At 45.0% G+C, this 27,716-nt stretch overlaps 1 protein-coding gene across 1 annotated transcript; it reads left to right on the top strand.

The window, feature by feature from the left end:
• Positions 1 to 1,637: 1,637 nt before the first annotated feature.
• On the top strand, positions 1,638 to 26,547 carry LOC137523060 (uncharacterized). The gene is made up of 3 exons (XM_068243254.1): positions 1,638 to 1,989; positions 20,138 to 20,422; positions 26,164 to 26,547. Exons 1-3 carry the CDS (start codon positions 1,659 to 1,661, stop codon positions 26,364 to 26,366), a joined length of 819 nt encoding a protein of 272 aa, XP_068099355.1. The 5' UTR covers positions 1,638 to 1,658; the 3' UTR covers positions 26,367 to 26,547.
• Positions 26,548 to 27,716: the final 1,169 nt, after the last annotated feature.

Here is a 27,716-nt window from a genome sequence, read left to right as displayed (position 1 = left end):
AGCACATGACACAATATCAATATGTATTGATTCTACAGCTGTTAAAAGTGCTGAGCCCTCCAATATGCAAATACTGAATATAGCACAGAGTGTGTAAAGATCAATGGAGAAATGGAGCCAATGAAAGTTGACTAGGAAAGGGATGAGTGACCCCCTGGGGGGGAAGAAAAGATGAAAAGTAATGAGGCTGTGTGCCAAGATGAAGGTATAGTGCAAAGACTGAGCTGGAAAAGGCAGACCAGAGTAGGATGGAAGTGAGCGGTGAACAGAACAGTGGCGGAGAAGACCGCTGATGAGGTGCACAATAGGAGGCCGTGAAGAGGCTGAGAAGGTGGGAGGCTTACCATGCAGAAGGACCCGTTCAGAAGTTACGTCAGCCCGGAAGAAGCAGCTGTGTAGCAGCATATCACATAAAATAGTCATTTTCCCCAAGGTACACTTTGAATTTAACTAACTTACTCTTCAAACGTATACCCACTGGCATAGGGATCACTATAGCAAATTTGCGATGCGGAAAAATGGACAAAAAAAGTCAGTGTCCGCTGTAGTGGGAACACATCTTCCAAAGGGAGGGGGGGTTTATTTACCGTCTGGTCATAGTTTCCTTGTCTTATCCAAAATAAGCAGCTTTCTGTTATTTGTTTGAGATAAGCTTGTTACTGTAGCTAAACAAAAACAATCCCTGTAGTTAGGCTAAAGGTGCGTACACATTTTTCAAACTACGGGTCGTCAGACCCACCCACGCGGTCGTACCGACGACAGTTCCACATGAGTACAGGCTGTCGTAAGAACGGCTGCCCTGCTTGCAGGTCTGATGACCCATAGTTTGAATTGGAATGATCGCACAGCACCCGACAATTTGCACCGCACGTTATAGCCGTGGTGAGCCCCCCAAAAACACCCTCAGTATAGGCAGGTAGCCAGTTATTGGTGCCCCCAGTGTGGGTAGCTAGGTACAGTTCCGCCCAGTATAGGTTAGCCAGATACAGTTACCCCCAGTATAGGTAAGCCACTAGCCAGGCACTCTCTTCACTTCCTGTTTCTGCCTGGTGCTGTCCCCAGACTTCTGCCGCATGAGGAAGTCGCCTCACTTGGCATCATGGGCGGAGCGGGCCTGCTTGTCATTTGACCTGAATAAACATTGGGATGTCGTTCAACACCAAGTTGTTTCATCTTCAAATGTGTGGATTCCTTTTAACTGAGAGCACAAAGGTTTGAGTACAAGTCCTAGGATGGTACAACTACATATCATGGCTTTACAGTTGGTGCCGTCCTTCATGTTTCAATTGTACGAACTACTGTCTACCACTGCTAGTGTGGACTGGAGGACCAATAGGTGATTGTGGCTGAATCTCTGTTTTCAAACATTCCAAAATAGGAAATCCAGTTTAGTTTTTTTGATATATGTTCATGTTTTATGTCTATGGACTATGGTATGTTTTAGGAACAAACAACATAACTATAGGGATGTTTCTGGAAAATAATTGTAGGCTCTAAAGAACACAATGACATGCCATAACAAGAAATGACATAAGCCTGGCCACATAGAAAAATAAATTGTTCCATTTTTGTTCCTGCGGTTACACTTTAACATTTACATGCTGACATATTTTGCAGGTAGCAGAAGTTGTGGCATAACTCTGGAACAGCCCCCAACTATGGCCGCCATGGTTGGCTCAAACGTCAACTTTAGGTGCCACCTTGAAGCAGGCTCAAAGAATGTAAGCGAGATAAACCTGTACTGGTACATGCCTGGTGTGCTAGAAAACGACGCATGGATATTTTATCCGGGTGTCTCTTCACAACTCACCTCCATCTTCAAGAAAAACTCATCTTTCCAGACTAACCCAAACCACAAAACAGACATGTCACTGACTGTCACTAATGTAAGCCTCTTCCACACGGGTACTTATGTGTGCTACACTTCACTGCGCATCAACCAAAACAAAACACAAAGATCTGGGAATGGTACCTCCCTTCTGGTTTATGGTAAGTATGAATGAACCATATATTATAGACCAGGCATGAGCAAGCTTGGCCCTCCAGCTGTTAAGGAACTACGAGTCCCACAATGCATTTGCCTTTATGAGTTATGAGTGTGGCTGTAAGACTCCTGCAATGCATTGTGGGACTTGTAATTCCTTAACAGCTGGAGGGCCAAGTTTGCCCATGCCTGTTATAGACACTACCCTTCTAAAGTTTGGGGTCATTTAGGAACTGCAGATCACACACAACGTTTCATAATAATATTTGTTTCACAGGGCAGCAGAAATTTGCTCTAAGAGCCAGGACAAGGTCCTCCAGCACCCAAGGCTGAGACACCAAAGTGCGCCTCTCCATCCCTCCCACCCCAGCCATCACACACTGATTGCTATTAGACTAAGAGGTGCCCCAGGGCCCCCAACACCCCAATACCTTAATCTCTAGTTATCTGGCTTGCAGTCACTGCCATGTATCTGTAACGAATGTGGAATTATCTCTGTGGTCAGCGCACAACATGTGCGCTGACACTGCGGAAACCCTCCACAAGCGCTTGGAAAAGGGAACCCAGCTTTGGTGCAAATGCACCTGTAGAGAGGAATTCCAACCGGCAGATAGAGCTGTGGAGTGCAGAGGAATAAACCCTCTGCACTTCCACAGATGTCAGATAAAAATTGTACGAAGTGAAGCACTACAGGGCGAAGTGAAGCACTACAGCACTACAGATAGCCTCTCTCTCGAGAGAGAGAGAGTGAGCACAGAGACAGAATGTATGTATGTTCACCAATCTAGTCGCTACCTGGTGACGGTGGACACACAACAGCGAAGACCAAGTGGGAAAGCAATCGCAAGAGTGGCGATTGCTAATAGAGACACAAGACTGAGTAAAGACAGATCATAGGAAGAATAAAGACAGAACCAATAACAAACTGTAATCCAACACGTAGGAGCAGACAGGACTAGCTACACGCGGTCACCACACGTTAAGCGCAATAGCGACAAAGCGCGTGCAAGCACGGTCACCGCACGTTAAGCGCAACAGCAACAAAGCATACCAACCCTGACTAACAAATGAAACACGAAAAATGAAAACAAACAGAGAACGCGAACGCTTGCTAATCAGTTGCCTCACCCATACAACAGCAAGCATTCGTCCCAGACAAGACAAACAGAAGGAGTAACCAGTAGCAACCACAGCTAAGGTTAAACTCCAAGGTACAGACAAGAGAGATCCAACGCCTCTAACGCTAGGGCGAATGCGATTTAGGAACAGGACAGAACGATTCACTGTCAGCCACCGCTGGCAACAGTACCATTGCACGGACCAGACAAGACAGACAGAAGGAGTAACCAGTAGCAATCGCAGCTCTGGCTTACACTCCAAGACAGAATACAGAGAGATCCACCGCCTCTAACGCTAGGGCGAATGCGATCCAAACAGACAGAGCGATTCACTGTCAGCCGCCGTTGGAGAAAGTGCAATCGCAACAGATAAGACAGAACTAGGCAATACAGATAATAAACAACCTGACTGCGCTAGAAGGAATGCTAGTGCAATCCCAAGGATAACTACTCTAAGACAATATTTAGCAAACAATGGCAGAGGGGCTGTAACTCAAGGTAAGTCCAGCAGAACCAAACCTTTATGACCAGCAGGGAATTCTGAGAGGAAATGGTATTTATACTGCAAGCCTTCAAGAGAGGCAGAGCTATCAATAGCCAGATAAGTGAATGCAAATCCCTCACCAGAACAGCAACTCTGGAACTTGCAGAGTGAAGACAGGTCTCCTTTCCAGGGACCTGCAGCAAACAGACCTGAAAAATGGTCAAAAAGCTGCCTGCCTATGCAGACAGCAGAGCAGATCATTACAGTATCCCTTTTTCTTATTTCTCTGCACTTAAAGGGACACTATGGCGAAAAATTGTAAAATTAAAAATATATGCAAACATAGACAAATAAGAAGTATGTTTTTTCCAGAGTAAAATGAGCCACAAATTACTTTTCTCCTATGTTGCTGTGACTTACAGTAGGTAGTAGAAATCTAACAAAAGTGACAGGTTTTGGACTAGTCCATCTCTTCATAGGGGATTGTCAGCAAGACTTTTATTCTTTATAAAGATATTCCCTAAAACGAATTTAAACAATGATGCTGGCCACTTCCCTGCTCGCTACACAGTTTTTTTTGGCAGTTGGACAAAGCAACTGCCATTCATTAAGTACTTTTGAAAATAAATCCCTGAGAATCCCCTATGAAGAGATGGACTAGTCCAAAACCTGTCGCTTCTGTCAGATTTCTACTACCTACTGTAAGTGACAGCGACATAGGAGAAAAGTAATTGATAGCACATTTTACTCTGGAAAAACGTACTTCTTATTTGTATATGTTTGCACATATTTTAAATTTTACAATTTTTCACCGTAGTGCCCCTTTAAAACACAATTTGAGACTGATAGCTGAGTGAGTTGTACGCCCCCTCCTACACAGTAGAATCCAAGAGGTCCGCACACTCAATGAACCAAGTTCCAGATTTTATTCAAGTATCGTGGCACAAATCTACTCCATTCACCAACGAGTCGTTTCGGGCCCCGTAGGGTCCCCTTTGTCAAAGTAATGAAATACAGAATGGTAACAGTGTTAAGACAATCCATTCACCTTATAAGCAATCAGACAATTCCAGAATCCTTCCCCCTCAAATTTAAATATGGCCTAACTGCATATGTAAACACAATGAAAAACTGTGAACCACAAACATCACATTGCTCCTTAATGTACATAATGCCTACAGTAACTGTGCCGTGTACTGGTCTTGCCATACCTGTCATGAGTTTCCAGTGTCGTTGCCCCTTCTGGATAGAATGTCCTAATTGTCACTGCGAGTAGCATTGGGCGGAACTCCCGCCTCTCCCGTGTTGCAGGTTTCAGGTAAATAATATCTAACTTCCCACTGAGCATTAGAGTTGGGCCGAACCTCCGATTTTAGGTTCGCGAACTTCCGCGGAAGGTTTGGTTCGCGTTAAAGTTCGCGAACCGCAATAGACTTCAATGGGGATGCGAACTTTGAAAAAAAAAAAATAATTATGCTGGCCACAAAAGTGATGGAAAAGATGTTTCAAGGGGTCTAACACCTGGAGGGGGGCATGGCGGAGTGGGATACATGCCAAAAGTCCCCGGGAAAAATCTGGATTTGACGCAAAGCAGCGTTTTAAGGGCAGAAATCACATTGAATGCTAAATGACAGGCCTAAAGTGCTTTCAAACATCTTGCATGTGTATACATCAATCAGGTAGTGTAATTAAGGTACTGCTTCACACTGACACACCAAACTCACCGTGTAACGCACCGCAAACAGCTGTTTGTGTAGTGACGGCCGTGCTGGACTGGTGCGCACCATGGCGAGAGTGCAGGTTTTGGTGGCTTTACAGCCCATATGGTCGCCTGGCTGATGTAGCTGAATGACAGAACAGTGACTGTCCAGCTGATCAAATTTGGTCTGACCACAATGAGGCAACGACCTTATTATCGTGGGTGTGCCCCCCGAGACATTCATCTAGGCGCCGGTCATTGCTTCATTACGGCAAGCCCCTTCACCACGGCAAGGTAATGATCACGAAGGGGAATGGGCGCATGTACATGCCTTTTCTTTTGTTGTTGCAGCTGCCCGCAGTGCAGCCAGAAAAATTAGGCAGTCATGTACACGCACCAGAAAAATTATTACAGCGGCCGCTGCTAGCAGCGGCCTAAAAAATTCAGCAATCCGCCTGGAGTCCCGGACCCTGTTGGTGGTGGCGGAGAAGGTAGTCAAGCGGCCTGCAGGCAGACATGCTGTGTGGAGGGACTGGGAGCGACTTAGTCTTCTTGGGGCAGGCCAGGCAGCCAGTCACACGGCGTGCAGGCAGAGATGCTGTGTGTGCGGGGACTGACTTAGTCTTGGGGCGGGCAGCAGCCCTCCGGGATCCATGCCTCATTCATTTTGATAAAGGTGAGGTACTTAACACTTTTGTGACTTAGGCGACTTCTCTTCTCTGTGACAATGCCTCCAGCTGCGCTGAAGGTCCTTTCTGACAGGACGCTTGCGGCAGGGCAGGAGAGAAGTTGGATGGCAAATTGGGACAGCTCTGGCCACAGGTCAAGCCTGCGCACCCAGTAGTTCAAGGGTTCCTCATCGCTGTTCACAGCAGTGTCTACATCCACACTTAAGGCCAGGTAGTCGGCTACCTGCCGTTCCAGGCGTTGGTGGAGGGTGGATCCGGAAGGGCTACGGCGAGGCGTTGGACTAAAGAACGTCCGCATGTCCGACATCACCATGAGATCGCTGGAGCGTCCTGTCTTTGACTGCGTGGACACGGAAGGAGGATTAGTGGCAGTGGTACCTTGCTGGCGTTGTGCCGTCACATCACCCTTAAAGGCATTGTAAAGCATAGTTGACAGCTGGTTCTGCATGTGCTGCATCCTTTCCACCTTCCGGTGAGTTGGTAACAGGTCCGCCACTTTGTGCCTGTACCGAGGGTCTAGTAGTGTGGCCACCCAGTACAGGTCATTCCCCTTGAGGTTTTTTATACGGGGGTCCCTCAACAGGCAGGACAGCATAAAAGACGACATCTGCACAAAGTCGGATCCAGTACCCTCCATCTCCTCTTGCTCTTCCTCAGTGACGTCAGGTAAGTCAACCTCCTCCCCCCAGCCGCGAACAATACCACGGGAAGGTTGAGCAGCACAAGCCCCTTACGATGCCTGCTGAGGTTGTTCTCCTGCCGCTGTCCCCTCCTCCTCCTCCTCCTCCCCCAAAGAAACACCTTGCTCATCATCCTCTGAGTCTAACTCGTCTTCTGCACACGACTTCTCTTCTTCCTCCTCCTCCCCCCTCTGTGCTGCCGCAGGTGTTGAGGAAACAGCTGGGTCTGATGAAAATTGGTCCCATGCCTGTTCCTGTCGTAACGGTTCCTGGTCACGCTCATTCACAGCTTCATCTGCCACTCTACGCACAGCACGCTCCAAGAAGTAAGCGTAGGGAATTAAGTCGCTGATGGTGCCCTCACTGCGGCTCACCAGGTTGGTCACCTCCTCAAACGGCCGCATGAGCCTGCATGCATTTTTCATCAGTGTCCAGTTGTCGGGCCAGAACATCCCCATCTTCCCAGACTGTTTCATTCTACTGTAGTTGTAGAGGTAGTGGGTCACAGCTTTCTTCTTTTCTAGCAGGCGGCAGAACATGAGCAGGGTCGAGTTCCAGGGAGTCGGGCTATCGCAAATGAGGCGTCTCACCGGCATGTTGTTTTTGCGCTGAATTTCCGCAAAGCGTGCCATGGCTGTGTAAGACCGCCTCAAATGCCCACAGAACTTCCTGGCCTGCTTCAGGACATTCGCTAAGCCAGGGTACTTTGCCACAAATCTTTGAACCACTAGATTCATGACATGTGCCATGCAGGGTATGTGTGTCAGCTTCCCCATATGCAAAGCGGCAAGCAGATTGCTGCCGTTGTCGCACACCACGTTGCCTATCTCCAGGTGGTGCGGGGTCAGCCACTCATCCACCTGTTTCTTAAGAGCAGCCAGGAGAGCTGCTCCAGTGTGACTCTCCGCTTTGAGACAAGACATGTCTAAGATGGCGTGACACCGTCTTACCTGGCATGCAGCATAGGCCCTGCGGAGCTGGGGTTGTGTAGCTGGAGAGGAGAACTGCCACTCAGCCAAGGAGGAGGAGGACAGCGAAGAGCATGTAGCAGGAGGAGAGGAGGTGGCAGGAGGCCTGCCTGCAAGCCGTGGAGGTGTCACAATTTGGTCCGCTGCGCCCTGCTTGCCATCGTTCACCACCAGGTTCACCCAATGGGCTGTGTACGTAATGTAGCGGCCCTGCCCGTGCTTGGCAGACCAGGCATCCGTGGTCAGGTGTACCCTTGACCCAACGCTCTTCACAAGAGATGACACCACTTGCCTCTCAACTTCACGGTGCAGTTGGGGTATGGCCTCTCTCGAAAAATAAGTGCGGCTTGGCATCTTCCACTGCGGTGTTCCGATGGCCACAAATTTACGGAAGGTCTCAGAGTCCACCAGTCGGTATGGTAACAGCTGCCGAGCTAACAGTTCCGCCACGCCAGCTGTCAGACGCCGGGCAAGGGGGTGACTGGCCGAAATTGGCTTCTTCCGCTCAAACATTTCCTTCTCGGACACCTGACTGCTGCTGTGGGCAGAGGAGCAGGAACTGCTCAAGGGCAGAGGCGGAGTGGAGGAGGGTGCCTGTGAAGGTGGAAGGGAGAAAGCGGCAGAAGCAGATAATGCACCTGATTGAGGAGGAAGAGGAGAAGGAGGGTGGCTTTGCTTTTGTGTGCTGCTGCTGCTTTTGCTCAGGTGGCCATCCCATTGCTGTTTGTGCCTTTTCTCCAGGTGCCTTCGTAAGGCACTTGTCCCTACGTGAGTGTTGGCCTTTCCACGGCTCAATTTTTGTTGGCAGAGCGAACAGATGGCTTTGGTCCGATCTGAGGCACACACATTAAAAAAATTCCACACCGCTGAGCCACCCTGGGATGTGGGCAGTATGGGGACCTCAGCAGCTGATGCTGAAGGGCAAGTTGGCTGGCTGTACATAGGTGGCGATACATGGTGCCGGACTCTGCAACCAGCTGTTTCTGACGAAGAGCTGCCCAGCTTCTTTCAGCAACTTCTCTCCTCCTCCTCCTACTACTCTCTGACTCCCCCTCTGAACTGTCCCCCTCTTCATCTCCTCTATTGGGAACATACAGAGGATCCCTATTACCGTCATCATCGTAGTCATCCTGCCCAGCTTCGCTTGCCTCAGACAAATCCAAACTTGCACCATCAGTAGGTCCTTCATCCTCCTGACACGTTACATCCATAGTGTTGCCGCGTAACTCAGACATATGAGCTGGTTAAAATTCATCTGGCTGTAACAACAATGGCTGTGCATCAGTGATTTCACCACTAAATAATTCTTGCGAAGTGTCAAATGCAGCGGAAGTGGTGCTAGTAGTAGCGCTGGTGGCTGAGCAAGATGAGGTGATACTCAACCACGTCCTGACAATCTTGGGAGGTGATGGGACGTGCCTTCTTCCGAGCACTGTACTGTGGGCCAGGTCCACACGAAATTACATTTACACGACCTCGCGCAGACCTGCCGGGTGGCCTTCCTCTGGCTCTGGCACTACCTCTTCCTCTACCTGTTTTGTCCATATCGGGTATGCACGGAGTGGTATATCACACTGCGTGCACTCACGTAGGTAGGTGGGTTCACTTAACTGCACAGGTATGCGCACTGATGCGGTGGGTTCACTGAACAGAACAGGTATGCAGTGGCGGGTTCACTGAACACAACAGGTATGCAGTGGCGGGGTCACTAAACAGGTATACAGTGGCGGGTCCACTGAACAGAACAGGTATGCAGTGGCGGGTTCACTGAACAGGTATACAGTGGCGGGTCCACTGAACAGAACAGGTATGCAGTGGCGGGTTCACTGAACACAACAGGTATGCAGTGGTGGGTTCACTGAACAGGTATGCAGTGGTGGGTTCACAGAACAGGTATGCAGTGGTGGGTTCACAGCACAGGTATGCAGTGGTGGGTTCACAGCACAGGTATGCAGTGGTGGGTTCACAGCACAGGTATGCAGTGGTGGGTTCACTGAACAGGTATACAGTGGCGGGTCCACTGAACAGAACAGGTATGCAGTGGCGGGTTCACTGAACAGGTATACAGTGGCGGGTCCACTGAACAGAACAGGTATGCAGTGGCGGGTTCACTAAACAGAACAGGTATACAGTGGCGGGTTCACAGAACAGGTATGTAGTGGCAGGTTCACTGAACACAACAGGTATGCAGTGGCGGGTTCACTGAACACAACAGGTATGCAGTGGCGGGGTCACTAAACAGGTATACAGTGGCGGGTCCACTGAACAGAACAGGTATGCAGTGGCGGGTTCACTGAACACAACAGGTATGCAGTGGTGGGTTCACTGAACAGGTATGCAGTGGTGGGTTCACAGAACAGGTATGCAGTGGTGGGTTCACAGCACAGGTATGCAGTGGTGGGTTCACAGCACAGGTATGCAGTGGTGGGTTCACTGAACAGGTATACAGTGGCGGGTCCACTGAACAGAACAGGTATGCAGTGGCGGGTTCACTGAACAGGTATGCAGTGGTGGGTTCACAGAACAGGTATGCAGTGGTGGGTTCACAGCACAGGTATGCAGTGGTGGGTTCAATGAACAGGTATACAGTGGCGGGTCCACTGAACAGAACAGGTATGCAGTGGCAGGTTCAGTGAACAGGTATGCAGTGGTGGGTTCACAGAACAGGTATGCAGTGGTGGGTTCACAGCACAGGTATGCAGTGGTGGGTTCACTGAACAGGTATACAGTGGCGGGTCCACTGAACAGAACAGGTATGCAGTGGCGGGTTCACTGAACAGGTATGCAGTGGTGGGTTCACAGAACAGGTATGCAGTGGTGAGTTCACAGCACAGGTATGCAGTGGTGGGTTCAATGAACAGGTATACAGTGGCGGGTCCACTGAACAGAACAGGTATGCAGTGGCAGGTTCACTGAACAGGTATGCAGTGGTGGGTTCACAGCACAGGTATGCAGTGGTGGGTTCACTGAACAGGTATGCAGTGGTGGGTTCACAGCACAGGTATGCAGTGGTGGGTTCACAGAACAGGTATGCAGTGGTGGGTTCACAGCACAGGTATGCAGTGGTGGGTTCACAGCACAGGTATGCAGTGGTGGGTTCACAGAACAGGTATGCAGCCAGACAGGAACAAGTTAAGCCTAACTAATCTTTCCCTGAGAGACAGTCTGCAGCAGCTCGCCCTACTCTCACTAACGCAGGCAGCACACGAGTGACCGTAATGGCCGCCGCTGCCTGCCTTATATAAGGAGGGGTGGGTCTCCAGGGGCTAGTGTAGCCTAATTGGCTACACTGGGCCTGCTGACTGTGATGTAGAGGGTCAAAGTTGACCCTCCATGTGCATTATGGGGCGAACCGAACTTCCGCAAAAGTTCGCCTGCGGGACGCGAACGCGAACCACTGAAGTTCGCATGGAACCGTTCGCAGGCGAACCGTTCGGCCCAACTCTACTGAGCATGCGCGATACTCAGTGAGGAAGGCTGCTTCCGGGCTGCAATATCTGACATTACACCGGCACGTGACCAACGAGCCCTGAGGAATTACGCAACTCTATCATGCACACTTGCATATTTTATACAGATCATATTTTTTGCCCATAATTTTCTTAAAAACGAGTGACACTGCGACACTTTATTTTTTCTGCCTTTTCATATTGATCGCCCCCCACAAATTTACCGCCCCCCTTAGAACCCAAATCGCCCACCTGGGGGCGATCGCCCCCAGGTTGGGAACCACTGGACTAGACCATTGTGACTATTCAATCCTGCGGGGGCCACTATATTCAATGTATAGATCCAGTAGGCCTCCCTCTGTAATAACAAACGTTTGCGGTCACCGCCCCTTCTGGGCACTTGAACCCACTCTATAACCATGCCCCTCAGAGAATAAACCTGATGTTTGTTTTCCAAAAAATAAAGAGCCACAGGCTTAGTGGAATCCGGGGTCTCCCCTTTCTCTACTGCGCGATACATCGTTCGTAGCTCACTCCGGTGTCTCTGGAACCGGTTTTTGAACGGACCTGTGGTCTTGCCCACGTAGGCCATTTCACATGGGCATTTGAGCATATAGACCACGTGGTCCGTATCACAATTCACGTAATCATTGATTACATATTTCCTCCCACTATGTGGGTGAGAAAAAGCATTGCCCGTGATCAGGGAGTTACAGATGTTACATTTGTAACACCTGTAACATCCAGTGCGTTCAGAAAACTTGAACGGTTTCTGCATATATTTTTGCCACGGGTTAGCCTGAACCAAAGTGTTCCGGATGTTCCCTGTTTATATGCAAAAAGTGGTTTCTCTCTCACCACTGTGGCCAATTTTTTATAGGCCTGCAGGATGACATTGTTTTTATTAAATGACCCCTTGATTTGTTCCGCTAGAGGTCCGAACGTTTGTACAAAGGGTATGCGGTCGCGTACTCGATCCGGTTTAGTCTCACCGTCCAGCCTCTCCCATGCCTTACTTAGTGCCTGGGAAAGAATGGGTTCAGAGTACCCCCGTTCCAGAAACCTGTTTCTCATACATTCAATCTGGTTGTTCCTCTCCTCGTCAGTGTTGCAAATTTGCAGAACTCTAAGGAAGTGTGGAGGATGGTAGCTTTCAGCTCGCAACAGACTGTTATGGTTGGTAGGTTTTTGGAATAAAGTGGTGTTAAATACCCCCATCCCCTTACTGATCTTAACATCAAGGAAGGTGATGCTTTCCTCAGAGATCACGGGGTTAAAAATAATGCCCTCTGTCATTGTGTTGAGGAATGCAACAAACTCCTGCAACGTGTCAACCTTGCCACCCCAAATGAGAAAGACATCGTCTATAAACCTCAGCCATAACTTGGTCTCTTCTTTAAAGAGGAACTCCAGTGAAAATAATGTAGTAAAAAAGTGCTTCATTTTTTACCATAATTATGTATAAATGATTTAGTCAGTGTTTGCTCATTGCAAAATCTTTCCTCTCCCCGATTTACATTCTGACATTTATTACATGGTGACATTTTTACTGTGGGCAGGTTATGTAGCGGTTTCTAGCTGTTCTGGCTGTTAGAGACAGCTGTAAACAGCTAATTCCTGTCTGTGAGCCTTGTTACATTGTAACAAACTGCCAAAAGTACCGTACGGTCCCAGAGCTTCTTGTGGGAGGGGTTTCAGCACAAAATCAGTCATACAGCGCCCCCTGATGGTCTGTTTGTGAAAAGCATTATATTTCTCATGTAAAAGGGGGTATCAGCTACTGATTGGTATAAAGTTCAATTCTAGGTTGGAGTTTCTCTTTAAACAGTACATTCGGATAAACAAGTGTCTCCTCCAAGTACCCCATAAAGAGGTTTGCAAAAGACGGGGCTGCAGAGCTGCCCATGGCAGTTCCTTTAATCTGTTCGTACCAAGTATTTTCAAAACGAAAAAAATTGTTAGTCAGTACAGTCAATAAACATTCACTGATGAATTCTACAGGCACCGAGTTGTCATCAACCTGTAACAAAAAATGGTTAACAGCCCTTAACCCAATATCAATAGGGATGCTCGTGTATAGTGCTGAAATGTCCATAGAGCACAATACTAGAGAGTCAATCTCCCCACGGAATCTCCCCAGCTTGCTCAAAAAGTCATCCGTGTCCCTTAAGTGTGCTGGTAATTGCTTGACCATGGGCTGCAAATAAAAATCTACATACCTAGCCATAGGTTGTGTGGCAGATTCAGACCCCGAGATAATAGGTCTATATTTCAGAGGAGCCACACCTTTATGTAGTTTCGGGAGTCCATAAATGACCGGGGTTTGTGGGTATTCACATAAGAGGTATCCCTTGGTTTCTGATGTGATCCATCCCTTCTGGTACTGTGTTTCCACAAGGAGAGTGCCCTGAGGCTGGAGCCTCTCTCGCCTCTGCCTCGGCCCGCCCCTTGTTCTGCGCCCCCTCCTACACTGCGCCCTGAGGCTGGAGCCTCTCTCGCCTCTGCCTTGGTGCTGGCTTTAACCACAATTGATAGGACAGTAGTCGATGCTCAACTGAAAGAGAAGAAATATATGAGAGTGTGAAAAGCAGAAGTCTGAGGCCTTGTTCACAGTGGTCAGTTGTTTTGCAGAATAATTTTGCATGTCAATTCACTGCCCATACAATCCTATGGGGCTGTTCACAGTAACGGATCGCGTTATTCTAACTCGTTGCATGCAAGCTTTGTACTAAAGTCCATGTTCAGTCTCCATTGCAGTTCACAGTCATTGTAACGTGTGAGTTATGCTACTGATCACTGTGAACCTAACCAAACAAGTCCTGAACTGACAGCTGCAATGAACAGAATCCACAACCGGAACTACAAAAGTTCAAACTTAATATCTACAGTAAAGTGGAGACTATGGGAAGCTGGCAAGGAAGTTGCATAGAAAAAAAACTGTACTTAAAGGACACCTGAACAAAGAGGTATATGGAGGATGCCATATTTATTTACTTTTAAACGATACCAGTTGCCTGGCTAGCCTACTGTTCTATTTGGCTGCAGTAGTGTCTGAATTACACCAGAAACAAGCATGCAGATATGTTTTTTTAGAAATCAGGGACTTTTCTAAAGGACCCCAAACTTTTCAACTGTACTATTGTGATTTACTGTGAAAACAAACAGAGCAGGTGGAGGAATAGCCACCTATCTGTATTACTCAGACTTGTTTCAGAGAGAAGACTCCTTTCTCAATGGGTTGAGGCCACCGTAGCTTAGGAGAGCTTCAGCATCCTGACTTTCTTAAAGGACAACTAAAGTTAGAGGGATATGGAGGCTGCCATATTTATTCCTTTTTAAAGGGAACCTTAAAGGGACTCCAAGCACCTCTCTTGGGCATGCCTTTAAGACTCTCCTCTTTCATTTTATGCCTAAATCGCGATTCTACACAAATAGTTTTCGTTCGATTTCAATTTAAAAATGCCATCTTGGCTATGTTATAACTTCCGGGTCACCCCTGTCTTCTCTGTTAGAGAAGTGCATCACTGAATGAAGCAGGAAGAGGAAGTGACACGCATGGCCATTGCAAGAGGCTCCTCCAGAGGGGTCATAGCACAACTTTGTTGGAAGTCGTCTGGCTTAAAGGCATGCCCATGAGAGGTGCTCGGAGTCCCTTTAACTGAGAGGGATATGGATGTTTCCTTTTAAACAATACTAGTTGCCTGGCAGTCCTGCTGATCTCTTTGGCTGCAGTACTGGCTGAATCACACACCTGAAAAACAAGCATGCAGCTAATCCAGTCTGACTCATATTCTTCTCACTATAGTTGTCCTTTAAAGTGGGATTGTCACCATAAAATCAAATTATTAAAAAAAACAGCAACTGGTCTGAGTGTATTAAGTGATAAAGATGCTAATCCTGAATTCAAAACTTTCAAAATGTTTTCTGCTGTTATGGTTTGGAGTAGTGATGGGCGAACACCTGGATGTTCGGGTTCGGGCCGAACAGGCCGAACATGGGCCAGATGTTCGGCATGTTCGGCCCGAACCCCAAACTCAATGCAAGTCAATGGGGACCCGAACATGCCGCAATAAGGCCCCCCTATGGGGTCGCAGGCATGATGAAGGGTCAGTGTACCCGTAACATGTAGTGTGTGCTGTTGCTCAATAAACAAGTCAAACGCAAGTTTGGAGCCTGTGGAGTGCCTTCTTCTATCGATTGAATAAGGGGGGAGCATGCCCCGATCGCGGGGGGGGGGGGGGGGTCGGAAATTCCCCCCACCCCCTCCGCTAGCGCTCCCCCCTCTGCCCGCTTCCCCATAAAAAAGTTGGCGTAAAGTTAAATATTACCGGTGGTGGCTGCTGCAGTGGCTGGCTGGCAGTGGTGTGAGTGAGGACTAGGAGGAGGAGTCCGAGTATGACGCGTTGAGGCCAGGCAGCGGGCGGTTCAGCGGTAGTACCCTTGTGGTACTTCCGCCCTTTCTCTGACCTCACGTCCTCTACGTGATGACGCATACGATGGTACGCGTCAGGGTGATGTTCTGCAGAACCCGAACAGTGGCGAACACTGTTCGCCCAACACTAGTTTGGAGTTATCACATACTTCAGGAGCACTGGCCCTTTAATTGCCTCTTTACCTCCTGTTTTCCCCTCCCACACCTCTGTTCCTCTCTGATTGAATATTTCTCATATTGAGACAATGCACTTTCTACTGCAGAGCTGGGTGGGAGTGTCTGAAGAATGGGAGGAGGGCGGCAATGCATACACAATCAGGCAGAGGAGAGTAAGGGAGGAAATTACATCAGGATTGGCTTCAAGATAGGCACAGTTAAAACGGAGAAACCTAAGAAGGATTTTCTCTTTTTTTACAATAGAAAAATAATTATAATCAATACATGACAGTGCAATACATGTTATGTAAGTAGAGCAAGTATTTATCTACTTACATATGTGTGTGCTTTTTCTGAGATAGTATGGCTGACAGCTCCTCTTTAAGATGTGTTTCCATGTTTGTACATATTGCCTTTTTTAAACTCTGCCTCTTTATGTCAGGACCTTTTTGCATTTACAATATAAGCAATATTTGCATTTACTCCCATGGTTGCATACAAAGCATACATGTCCTGTTTTGCTCTAAGGATGAGCAGGTGGATTTCACTGTAGTGATGATCGAAATATGCTAATTACGATTACGCGAAATTACGCGTACATTTTCGCAATTACGCCTATACATAATTGCAAATTCGTAATTCAATTGACTTTGTATAATCATTCGTAATTACGCATGAATTTACGCGTAATTTTGTGTCAATTTTGGTGGTGAAGTGCAAAGCCTCCATATATGCTTGTTATGATCGGTGCCTTTGTCATCCTGCTGGTGGCAGCACTGAGGAACTTGATGTGGACTTCCGCTGTCTACCAGCAGATGGCTCTCATATGCAGGGAGCTGTGCAACTCCTCGGCTCACCAGCAGATGGACTGTGAAGTAATTCTGGCCAGTCACCTGATCAATGTGCTGCATATTTAAGGCCGGACTTCCTAGCCGTACATTGCTAGATCATTTTGTGTGTTTCCTTGCAGTGTTGTGACTCTGGCCAAACTTCCTGTGTTCCGTGAACCTGTACTCTGTACTCCTGATATTGACCCTTGCTTATCCGACTATTTTTTGCCTGCCGTCTGTATTACCGTGTATTCTGATTGCCTGGTTTGATTACTGCCTGTCTGACTATTCTCTGGTATGCTGATTTGGTTATATGCTCCTGTAAATAGTGTGTGATATGTATCTGTTATAATTTAAGTAGGCCTCAGTTATTTGGACTGAGTTAGTCAAAAAGGCTTGGGGTGCAGATCTGCCCTTTAAGGGGATTTTCTCTTTAGAGAGAAAATCTACAGTTCTGTCAGCAGAACTAGAACATAACAAGAAGCTGTTCCTGAAAGAAGGCCACAGGCCCACACTGACCTCAACATGTACACCACAAGAACAGTAAACATGGGCCATGTTTTCTAAATACCAAATTCTTGTAAGTAAGGCAAAAGCATCAATAAATATTAATTCGAGTAGGTGGGTATTATGACACCACGAGGGGGCTCAGCCAATAGTCTGGTCTGGGGGATGGCGAAGATGAGGTCACATTTAACACTTTCCTAGTTGGTATTAAAGACCCGGGATGGGCGGACAGAGGGCATTCTGATTCCTGCTCTGCTTCCTACTTTCCCGCTATGCTGACTGGGACCTCTAAGTATTTCCATTCTATATGTAATCTGATATGATGTATGCTGTACATAGGTAGTCTAGATGTAACTTAGAATAGATCTAAGAAGACCTGATTACAGTCACTAGGAAGGTAATCAAGAAGCTGTAACGCAACATGAAGATTGGCGTGGCTAGGATATGATGAACTGTATCTATCTGTATATCTGTTTTCTGAATAAATAACGTGAATATTGAAGAAGCCTGAGAAAGTCTATCTCCTGCTTGCTGTGATGAGTCGTGTGTGCAACTCTTGCTGATGAGTTTGCTGGTGCCGGAAAAAAGGTGATTTATAACAGTTTATAATATGCCTGCCGTCTGTATTACCGTGTATTCTGATTGCCTGGTTTGATTACTGCCTGTCTGACTATTTTCTGGTATGCTGATTTGGTTATATGCTCCTGTAAATAGTGTGTGATATGTATCATTGTATGTTTTGTATATATTCTGTATAGATAAATTATAGGTTCAGTTAGTTGTGGTGCACCACGTGTAGGTTGTATATAGATTGTATGTGTTTGGTGATCTGTGTTAGTACACATTGCATAATTGTTAATAAACACATTTATCATTCCTACTCCGTTGTACAGACGTCTGTATTTCAGTGTGATCTTCCGGTTTTGTTTGAACCTAAAGGATTGCCATGCAGAGATCGTGGATCTGCCAGTCTGGTTCTAGTCACGACCACGATCTGCATGATCAATCCTTACAATGCTATTGCTAACGAAATTGCTATATATATTAAGGAGAGTAGTGGGTACAAGTGAAAAAAATAATTTTTCAAAAAGACCTTGTAGTTTTTGAGAAAATCGATTTTAAAAATGCAAAGAAAAATGTTTTTTAAACACAGAAAAATGAAAGTTTATAAACCATTTCTTTTTGTATATTTAAAATCGATTTTATCAAAAAGTACAAGGTCTTTTTGAACAATTCTTTTTTGTTACTTGTACCCACTATTCTGCTTAACATATGGAGCAATTGTGGTAGCAATAGCATGTATGGGACTTTGCTATTCACCGCCAAATCGGCACGAAATTACCCGTAAATTACGCGTAAATTCATGTGTAATTACAAATGGTAACAATTACTTACGAAATGAATTAAGCTATGCCACCGAATTTTGGCATCACGATGCGCAATTGCGTATTACGATGTGTAATTACGTATGGGCGTAAATCCGCTCATCATTCAAGGCAAGTTTTTTGTAAGTTTGCACACTAATTTTGCCATGAGGCATAATCATAATTTTGCATTGCAATTTGCAGTTAAGATGCAAAATCGTAATGTGAAATTTCAGGAAATTTTTTTTAATTAATTTAGTTTGTAAATGTAATAAGCATCCGTAATTTCATGTAACTTGCATATTGATTATGTTGTTTGAGAGGTAAGCCACCTCTATCTTTTTCTATTTTATCCTGCTTTAAAGGATTCCCGAGGTGACATGTGACATGATGAGATAGACATGTGTATGTATAGTGCCAAGTACACAAATAACTATGCTGTGTTCGTTTTTTTCTTTCTCTGCCTGAAAGAGTTAAATATCAGGTATGTAAGTGGCTGACTCAGTCCTGACTCAGACAGGAAGTGACTACCGTGTGACCCTCACTGATAAGAAATTCCAACTTTAAAACACTTTCCTAGCAGAAAATGGCTTCTGAGAGCAGGAAAGAGATAAAAAGGGTCAATAGTTCATAGATTTTTAGCTCTGGCATACTGCTATGAATGTGTCATTGAGCAAAAACAGAATAGAACTTTTAAAACTTAAAAAGTAGATTTAAGCATAAAATAAATACTGTGGAATATTTTAAAAAGTCATTTTTAGGAGAAGGAAGATAGATACAGTTCAATTGTTTATTTCATTAGTTTATTTTCACTTTGGGGGTCCTTCAAAATAAGTTTCCGTCCAGGGCGCCTTTTCACCCTTGTTGTATCAGCAAGGGATGTATGTGAGGGCACAGAAGGACTACGGGGGTGGGAGGCAGGGACGGATCTAGACCAATTTGCGCCTGGGGCAAGGTCATGTTTTGGCGCCTAAAGGTCAGGTTTTGGCACCTAAACTGCCATTCCCCATTCAATTTTGGCACCTAAAGGTCCGTTTTTGGCACCTAAACTGCCATTCCCCATCCAGTTTTGGCGCCTAAAGGTCAGGTTTTGGTGCCTAAAGGTCAGGTTTTGGCGCCTAAACTGCCATTCCCCATCCAAATTTTGCCGCCTTTTTAACAATTCAACAAACTGCGCCTGGGGCAAGAGACCCCCCCTAGATCCGTCCCTGTTGGGAGGGGCTGGAAGAAGCCCCAGGTACATTTAAACTAGCCACATTAGGTTTACTTTGGGTTAGGTTTCCTTTAAATCCCCTTTCTAAGATGTATATGTGCCCTTAAATAGATACCATAACCAATAATTGAACTTCATCCCAATCAGTAGCTGATACCCCCTTTCCCATGAGAAATTGATTCCTTTTCACAAACGGATCATCAGGGGGCTCTGTATGGCTGATATTGTGGTGAAACCCCTCCCACAGTGTGATGTCAGGACCATGGTCCTGGCAGTTTCCTGTCTGTGAATCTCGTTGCATTGTGGGAAATAGCTGTTTACAGCTGTTTCCAACTGCCAAAAAAGAAAGCAGCGGCTACTCCCACTGATATCACCTTCCAGCAGTAAAAATGTCACCATGTGATAAATGTCAGAGTGCAAATCAGGGAGAGGAAAGCTGTTACAATGGGCAAACACTGACTAAATCATTTATACATAATTATTGTAAAAATGAAGCACTTTTTCATTACATTATTTTCACTGGAGTTCCTCTTTAACATTATTTTTCTTTTATTTTTATTAAAGAACAAATCAACATATCCACCAGCAACAGCAATCTAATCTGCAGCACAAGAGTAAAAGAAGTGGAAAATGTCATTTTGGCCTGGGAGTGTGATGGGGAGTCGTGTGGGACCAGCAAGTCGGGGTTCCACCAAAAAAAACAACGTTTATTCTGGATAAGTAACCCCCTCGACATGGGGGCCAACAAGTGCCCTGACCAGCAGAATGTGACTGCTGTCTGCCTACTCCATTACATGGGACATAGTCTGATGAACAAGAGCATACAGGTCCCCTGTCCAAGTACCAAAGGTGAGTGACCAGGACTACTGCAGTCCCCTCTGCTACTTCAGTATCAGGTAACACCGCACTGCAGGCTGACTCACACAGGAGGCAGACAACTCCTCCAGTCTACTGACATCTCAGCACTGCTGGTTTTGGCGCCAGGGCTGATTGTCTAGTGCTTCGTACTGTGAATATTGGCAACATCTGACTATCAGCCACCCATCAATATCCAAGGATCCCACCCTCACCCCAACATAGCAAACATAATCCACATCGATGTTCTAGCAATTACTTTGAAGATAAATTACTGCTCCCTATTCATATAAACTGTAACCTTCCACCTACTCATCATAGAATACTATTGTAGTCAGCTGAGAATGTCCAAAGGAACTGACCCTGACTGTGAAGCATGAGGTCATGAGTTTGACTCCCAGGTCAGAGAGAAAAAAAAAAGAATACTATTGCACCTATTTTCCCTATCAAATCCAAACCAATCCAATGAATTGAGCTTAAAGGGATACTTAAGTGTAAAATAAAAAATGATATTTACTCACCCGGAGCATCCCTCAGCCCCCTGAAGCTGGATGGCGCCCTCGCAGCCCCACTCCGATCGTCCTGTCCCCGCCGGCGGCTACTTCTGGGTTCGGCGACAGCCGCCGACAGGCTAGGAACGCGGCTGATTTTCCGCGTTCCCAGCCGCTATATCACCCTCTATGCTGCTATAGCGTATATATATATACGCTATAGCACCATAGAGGGTGATAATAGCGGCTGGGAGCGCGGCGAATCAGCCGCGTTCCCAGCCTGTCGGCGGCTGTCGCCGAACCCGGAAGTAGCCGCCGGCGGGGACAGGACGATCGGAGTGGGGCTGCGAGGGCGCCATCCAGCTTGGGTGGGCTGAGGGATGCCCCGGGTGAGTAAATATCATTTTTTATTTTACACTTAAAGTGATTTTAAGCAGCTCCTGGCTTCAAATAGCTGAAAGGGCTGCCATGTTTCAGGAGTTCAAAAACTCCTGCTGCTTTTACAATGTCTTATCCAGGCTAGGTGTGAAATTCTTCAAGTGCATCTTATGTTTTCTGTTTGAAGTACAATGGGGAAGGCTCAGGGTTTGTTTGTGGTCAATTAAGTCTAATGAGGTGATTTCTTATCAGCCTTCCATCATCTGTTGATCTCCGTCTGCAGGTCCTTTCACGGGACGCAAGAAGTGTGTAATTTAACCCTTAAATGTAAAAAGATGAGGTAAAACAAAAGGTTGTTTTAATAATAAACCACATTTTTAGAATGCATTTTTAATTTGCTATAGAGCTGCACTGGGTGTTAAAAATGATGCTCGGTTCACTTTAAGTTTTCCTTTAATGGGACCCTATGCTAAGCAAATGGCCATTTGTAGCTAAAATGGTGCCCTGGCAAACATGGGGAACATGCCCCCACCCCACCCATAAAGCAGTATTACGTGACCAGCACCCCCCCTCCCCTCCCTGGATGCAGTATTAGATGCACCTCTTGACCGGAATGGAATGCAGAAGTAGGTGCCAAGGCCACTCCCCCATGATAGCACTTTAGTTTCACATGTCTTTTGAAGGGATAACTATGCTTATTACATAAACACTAGGGATGGTCAATGCGATGCAATTGATTCTAAGTTGATGCAAGATTATGCAAAGTGTGTATGCGAATGTAGGCAGGCTGAGAATGAGACAATCAAATCCTGCCAAGGTGTAATTTGATTGGTCCATTTTCAAGCTTCATAAATTTGCCTACACAATGTACAGCATCTTGTATCTACTCAGAATTATTTGCCTCTCCTTGACCATCCCTAATAAACACGTCAAAGAAGTCCCCAAACTGTCCTCTGATCAGTAAAAGAACCACAATGCATTGCTGATATAACCCTCTGGAAGACCTATGAGAACATGGCATGAGACTGCTACTGCTCACACATATTAACCACTTCAGGACGAGAGCAATTTTCACATATCAGTACTGCTCCCATTCATTTGTCAATAACTTTATTACTACTAATCACACCTAAATTATCTGTATATTGTTTTTTTTTTCAGGGCAAATTAGGCTTTTAGTGTATGAAATTTTTGTTTAGTAATTACCTTATTTTCTATGCATTTTAAAGGGAAATTAAGGTATATAAAAAAGAAAAAATACACTATTTTTCCATTTACATCCAATATACAGTAGCTTTACAATAAACAGTGCTAAGTATAAGTTAAACCCACAAATGTTAATTGCTTATCCATCCTGGTTATTACAACATTTAGATTATGTTTCTAGCACAATGTATGGTAACAATATTGTATTTGGAAATAAAGGTGTGTTTTTGTTTTTTGATTTCTCATTGTACACTATCCATGTTTATGAGACCTTATTTGCAAAAATAATAGTAATATACCTTCATGGTATACATATTTAAAAAGTGAAGTTCCTAAGGTAACAATACATGTGTTTTCTTTTATATTCTGTCACTTTGTTTTCATTTTACAAGTCTTTTATTTTGGTATAAAATATGCGAAAACTTAATTGCTTTTGTTTCAGTTTGTGATTAAAAAGAATACATCAGACATGGGCCTCAACCCTAAAACTCTCTAAACTCTATCCAGTTCGGCCTATCTGGACGAGCTTCCTCGTCCAGATAGGCACTGGTGCTGCCGCCGGCTCGTGCGCGCGATCGGGCGCGCCCCCGCGCGCGCTCCCGCTGCCCGCCGCTAGCCCCCCGATCAGTGAATGGGAATATAATTCCCATTCACCGATCTAACTTCCCCGCAGAAATACCGACGCTTTCTCTCCAGAGAGCGCGGTATTTCTGCCCCCAGGAAACAACTCCTCAGCATTTTAGTTCCTAGATGCGAGCTGGTTCGCATCTAGGACTTTTTTCACTGTGGCCATCTTGTGGCCAAATAGTAAACTGCACCCACATACATTTTTGATTAAAAAAAAACATTATTTTACATTTAAAATTAGCAGTTTCCCTCCCACACCAAAAATTACCCACATACACTTTTTTTATTAAAAAAAAAAAAACAGTTAAAAAAAAAAAAAAAAACAACATAAATAGTTACCCAAGGGTCTGAACTTTTTAAATATGCATGTCAAGAGAATATGTTATTATATTATTTAAAATTATAAGCTTCTAAATAGTGATGGACGCAAATTGAAAAAATGCACCTTTATTTCTAAATGAAATATCGGCACCATAAATTGTGATAGGGACATCGCTTACATGGTGTAATAACCGGGACAGATGGGCAAATAAAATACATGCGTTTTAATTACGGTAGCGTATATTAATTTCAAACTATAATGGCCAAAAACTGAGAAATAATGAATTTTTTCCGTTTTTTTCTTATTCTTCCTGTTAAAATGCATTTACAGTAAAGTGGCTCTTAGCAAAATGTATCACCCACAGAAAGCCTAATTGGTGGCGGAAAAAACAAGCTATAGATCAATTCATTGTGATAAGTAGCAATAAAGTTATAGGCGAATGAATGGGAGGTGAACGTTGCTCGGATGCATGAGATTTTCGGCACTGCGGCGCTGAACCGGCTATTCTACAACTTATCAGGGTTAAAATGTTACCACACATGTCTCTTGTAGTTTTGCTAAGACTTTCCCAAGCTTGATCATAATTTTGAAAATTACTTTTTTATGTTAGAATGAGTTTGTCCCTACCCATTTTTTTATGTGACGTGAGTCCAAGCTTTAAGACACACCAAAATGTATTCTACAACTGTATTCTATTCTATAAGTCTTCACGGTTAAAATGATAACACATATGCCTCATTTAGTAACAAACTGATGGTGCACTCTCCAAAAATACACTGGACAAATATATTCATCCAGTTAGGCTTAAGTGGTTAAAGGCATTTGAGCAGTACATTTTGAAAAACATTTTAAACGATCCTCTCCCTAAGGGCTCATTCACACTAGAGGCATATTTGGCCAATTTTAAGCGCGGGCGTTTTTTCAAAAACGCCCTGAAAGCGCTTACACCATTAATCTCTATGAGACAGTTCACATATGAGCGGTTCGTATCCAATCCGCTCCGAAAAGTGGTGCGTGGGCCAATTTTTAGGCAATTTTGCCTCAATGGAAGGTATAGGAAAAACACAAATGTTGACAAAATCGCTTTGTGCATTGATTGCTTTCGTGTTTTTAAGAATAAATAGATAGTATTTATTCTTTTCCGGATCAAAGAAGTGAAAAACACAATTGCTCAGCAAAACCGCTTAGAAAAGTAGTTCACAAAAATAAAAAAAAAACAGCGCGCAGGTAATCACCGGGAATCGGAAACAAAAAACACGTCAAAAGACACCAAACGTGGATAAACACAGGAACGGAACACAATGTGAATAAGGCCTCAGGGAGACTCATTAATTGTGTGGCTTTTGCGATGCAGCAGGTCTTTACGGAGAGGGAGGGCGTGCCCATATGGAAGCCTCCATCTTCTATCCCCCCTTTGCAGAATGTCACCAGCTGTGCAATGCATACTGGGAGATTTGGTAGGAATGATACAGTCAAACTGAACCTTCAGAAGAACGCAGAGACAACGGGAGCCCGGATGGTGTAGGTAGTATTTGACATATACTGGGCTACAGGAAATATGAGAATGATACTCACAGAATGAAGTTGCAATTCAGGGCTACCAACCAATCAGGCAGGCAGAAAATACAACCATCTCCACTTTGGTACCCGGGTCTTTGTAAGTGAGGTCACTCTCTTGGGAACATTTGGGGGAAACATGTATATGGCAACAAAGTGTGCCAGCAGGAATACCGTCCTCCAATGGAGGTGAAAGATAGAACGGGGAAAAGAGGCACCCAGGAATAGTAAAATGTATCAACCACTTCCCCGCCAGACCATTGGCGCCTGCACATGCACCACTGCCCCCTGCAGCACCCACTGGTGTATTCCGAACGTCTGTCCTGCACGACGGATCGTTTTAGTTGAAAACAATTAAAATAATAAGTGGGAGGTGGCTTACCAAAGGATGACACAATGATAAATGAGTAATCAGGAATTTTTATTTGCACTACTGCAACGCGTTTCAATTCACTTCCTAGGTGCTGATTTTTGGCCTGAGGAAGTTAGTCCTACTCACAAAACATGTTGCCATAGTGCAAATACTATTTGCTGAATATTTTTTATTGTTTTTATTACCTTTTACCATTCCTGGGTGCCTCTTGTCTGCAGTATGCCAGGGGGAGGTATGGTAGTTTCCATTGATGAGGTTTGCCATATTTGTCACAAAAAATGTGTAATTTTCACATAGATGGGAATACTGTATACACAAAAACATACGGGCGGAATAAAACACATTTTAGCATTGATAACGAAAATATATTGGCATCCAAAAAAACATGTTTTTGCTGAATACCCAGCCACACTGCCATGTATCCCCTTTTCTTATTTCTCTCTGCTTCAGACACAATAGGGGAATGATAGTCGAGTGAGTTGTGCACCCCCTCCTACACTGCGCCCTGAGGTTGGAGCCTCTCTCGCCTCTGCCTCGGCCCGACCCTGCCCTGAAGTCAGGGGCCGTGAGAAGATGCATTTCGAATAAGTTTCTCATTTTTGAAAAAAAAGTATCTTGTGTATATCCCCGTCTTTTTGAAAGTTTCCGGTGAAAAGGATTTCGGAATAACATTCAGGCTCCACCTTATAATAAATTATATTTGTATTATTCATGAGCAAGCAATTTAATCTGATTTACAGTATTTCCTTCTATAATTACACTTATGCTTTTTCCCGTACAGGTCCTTTGACTGACTCACAGACAATACATCTCTACGGCTGGATTTTTGGAGCGGTACTAATACTGTTGCTGTTAATAATATTAATCCTTGTGTGGAGTTTAAGGAAACAGAAGCTAAAGAATACAGAAATAGAAACTGCTGTGTACACCAATGTTCCGAGCAATGCAAGATTTGGCATACTGAAACCAAGCTGCAAAGGATAGCATCGGCGGTATCAGGCAAATAGTGCGCATGCAGCTTCTGGACAAATCGGGCGTGGCCATCAACTTTACTTGAAAATATCAGCAAGCTGGAGCCAAAAGGGAAATTTCGGGAGCCAGGGGATGCCCGAAAAGTATTGTTTTTTGCAGGGTGTTTTCTCTATTTTTGAGCCGGTGAGACTGGCGACAAGAGAAATTACCATTTTTGCTGGATTTTCTTCTGTATTTTGTGCATGGGGGTGGTGGTTAGGGTTAAGCGTCAGGCAGAGGGTGTGTGCAGGGGGCGGCACAATTAGGGTTAGGCATTAGGAAGGGAATTTGTGCAGGGGGGTGGACAGTTAGGCAGTTAGAAATCTTTGCAAGATGCTGCAAGATGCTGCACACACAGATGCTGTACACATTCAACAGATCAGTATCTGCAAAAGATCTGTTCCTGCAAAAGATCCGTTCCTGCAAATTGTATTCATAGTCTATGATATCTGCAGATCATCATACACACCTTGTTTAACCACTTTGTCCTCTTTGACGTATAAAAACGTCAAGGAGGACAGGCGCGCTCCCGCGGCCGATCGCGCGCGTGCACGCGCACTCCCGGCCGCGGAGTCGGTAGCCACGGAATCAATGTATCGGGCTATGAAGCCCTATCATTGATTCCTCTCCCCCGCTGAAAAAGCGACAGCTTCTCTCGGAAGCTTCGCTCTTTCTGAAGCTGTGTCCCTCTAAGCGTACATTGTACGCTTAGAGTGACGTCATGTAAAAAAAATCGAGATTGCCATCTTGTGGCCAAAAAGTAAAACTACAAGTAAATGCCCAAAAACATTACAATACACCAATATTTCCCCAAATAAAACACTTTTATATCCCACCCTCCCAAAAATGCCCACATAAAATGTTTAATAAAAAAAAACAAAAAAACATTACTATAAAAAAAACAAAACACATAAATATTTACCTAAGGGTCTAAACTTTTTAAATATCTATGTAAAGATGAAATATTTCTCTCTATTTTTTTTTTTATAAGCTTGTAAATAGTGATGGATGCAAAACGGAAAAAATGCTCTTTTATTTCCAAATAAAATATTGTCGCGATACATTGTGATAGGGACATAATTTAAATGGTGAAATAACCGTGACAAATGGGCAATAACAATACGTGGGTTTTAATTATGGAGGCATGTATTATTTTAAAACTATAATGGCCGAAAACTGACAAATAATGAATTTTTTCATTTTTTTTCTTATTCTTCCTGTTAAAATGCATTTACAGTAAAGTGGCTCTTAGCAAAATGTACCCCCCAAAGAAAGCCTAATTGGTGGCGGAAAAAACAAGATATAGATCAGTTCATTGTGATA

This window comes from Hyperolius riggenbachi, chromosome 6 (assembly GCF_040937935.1).
Source record: "Hyperolius riggenbachi isolate aHypRig1 chromosome 6, aHypRig1.pri, whole genome shotgun sequence".
In the NCBI taxonomy this organism is placed as follows: Eukaryota; Metazoa; Chordata; class Amphibia; order Anura; family Hyperoliidae; genus Hyperolius; species Hyperolius riggenbachi.
Note: the sequence above shows the minus strand (reverse complement) of the source record. Positions and strands in the feature narration are given on the sequence as shown.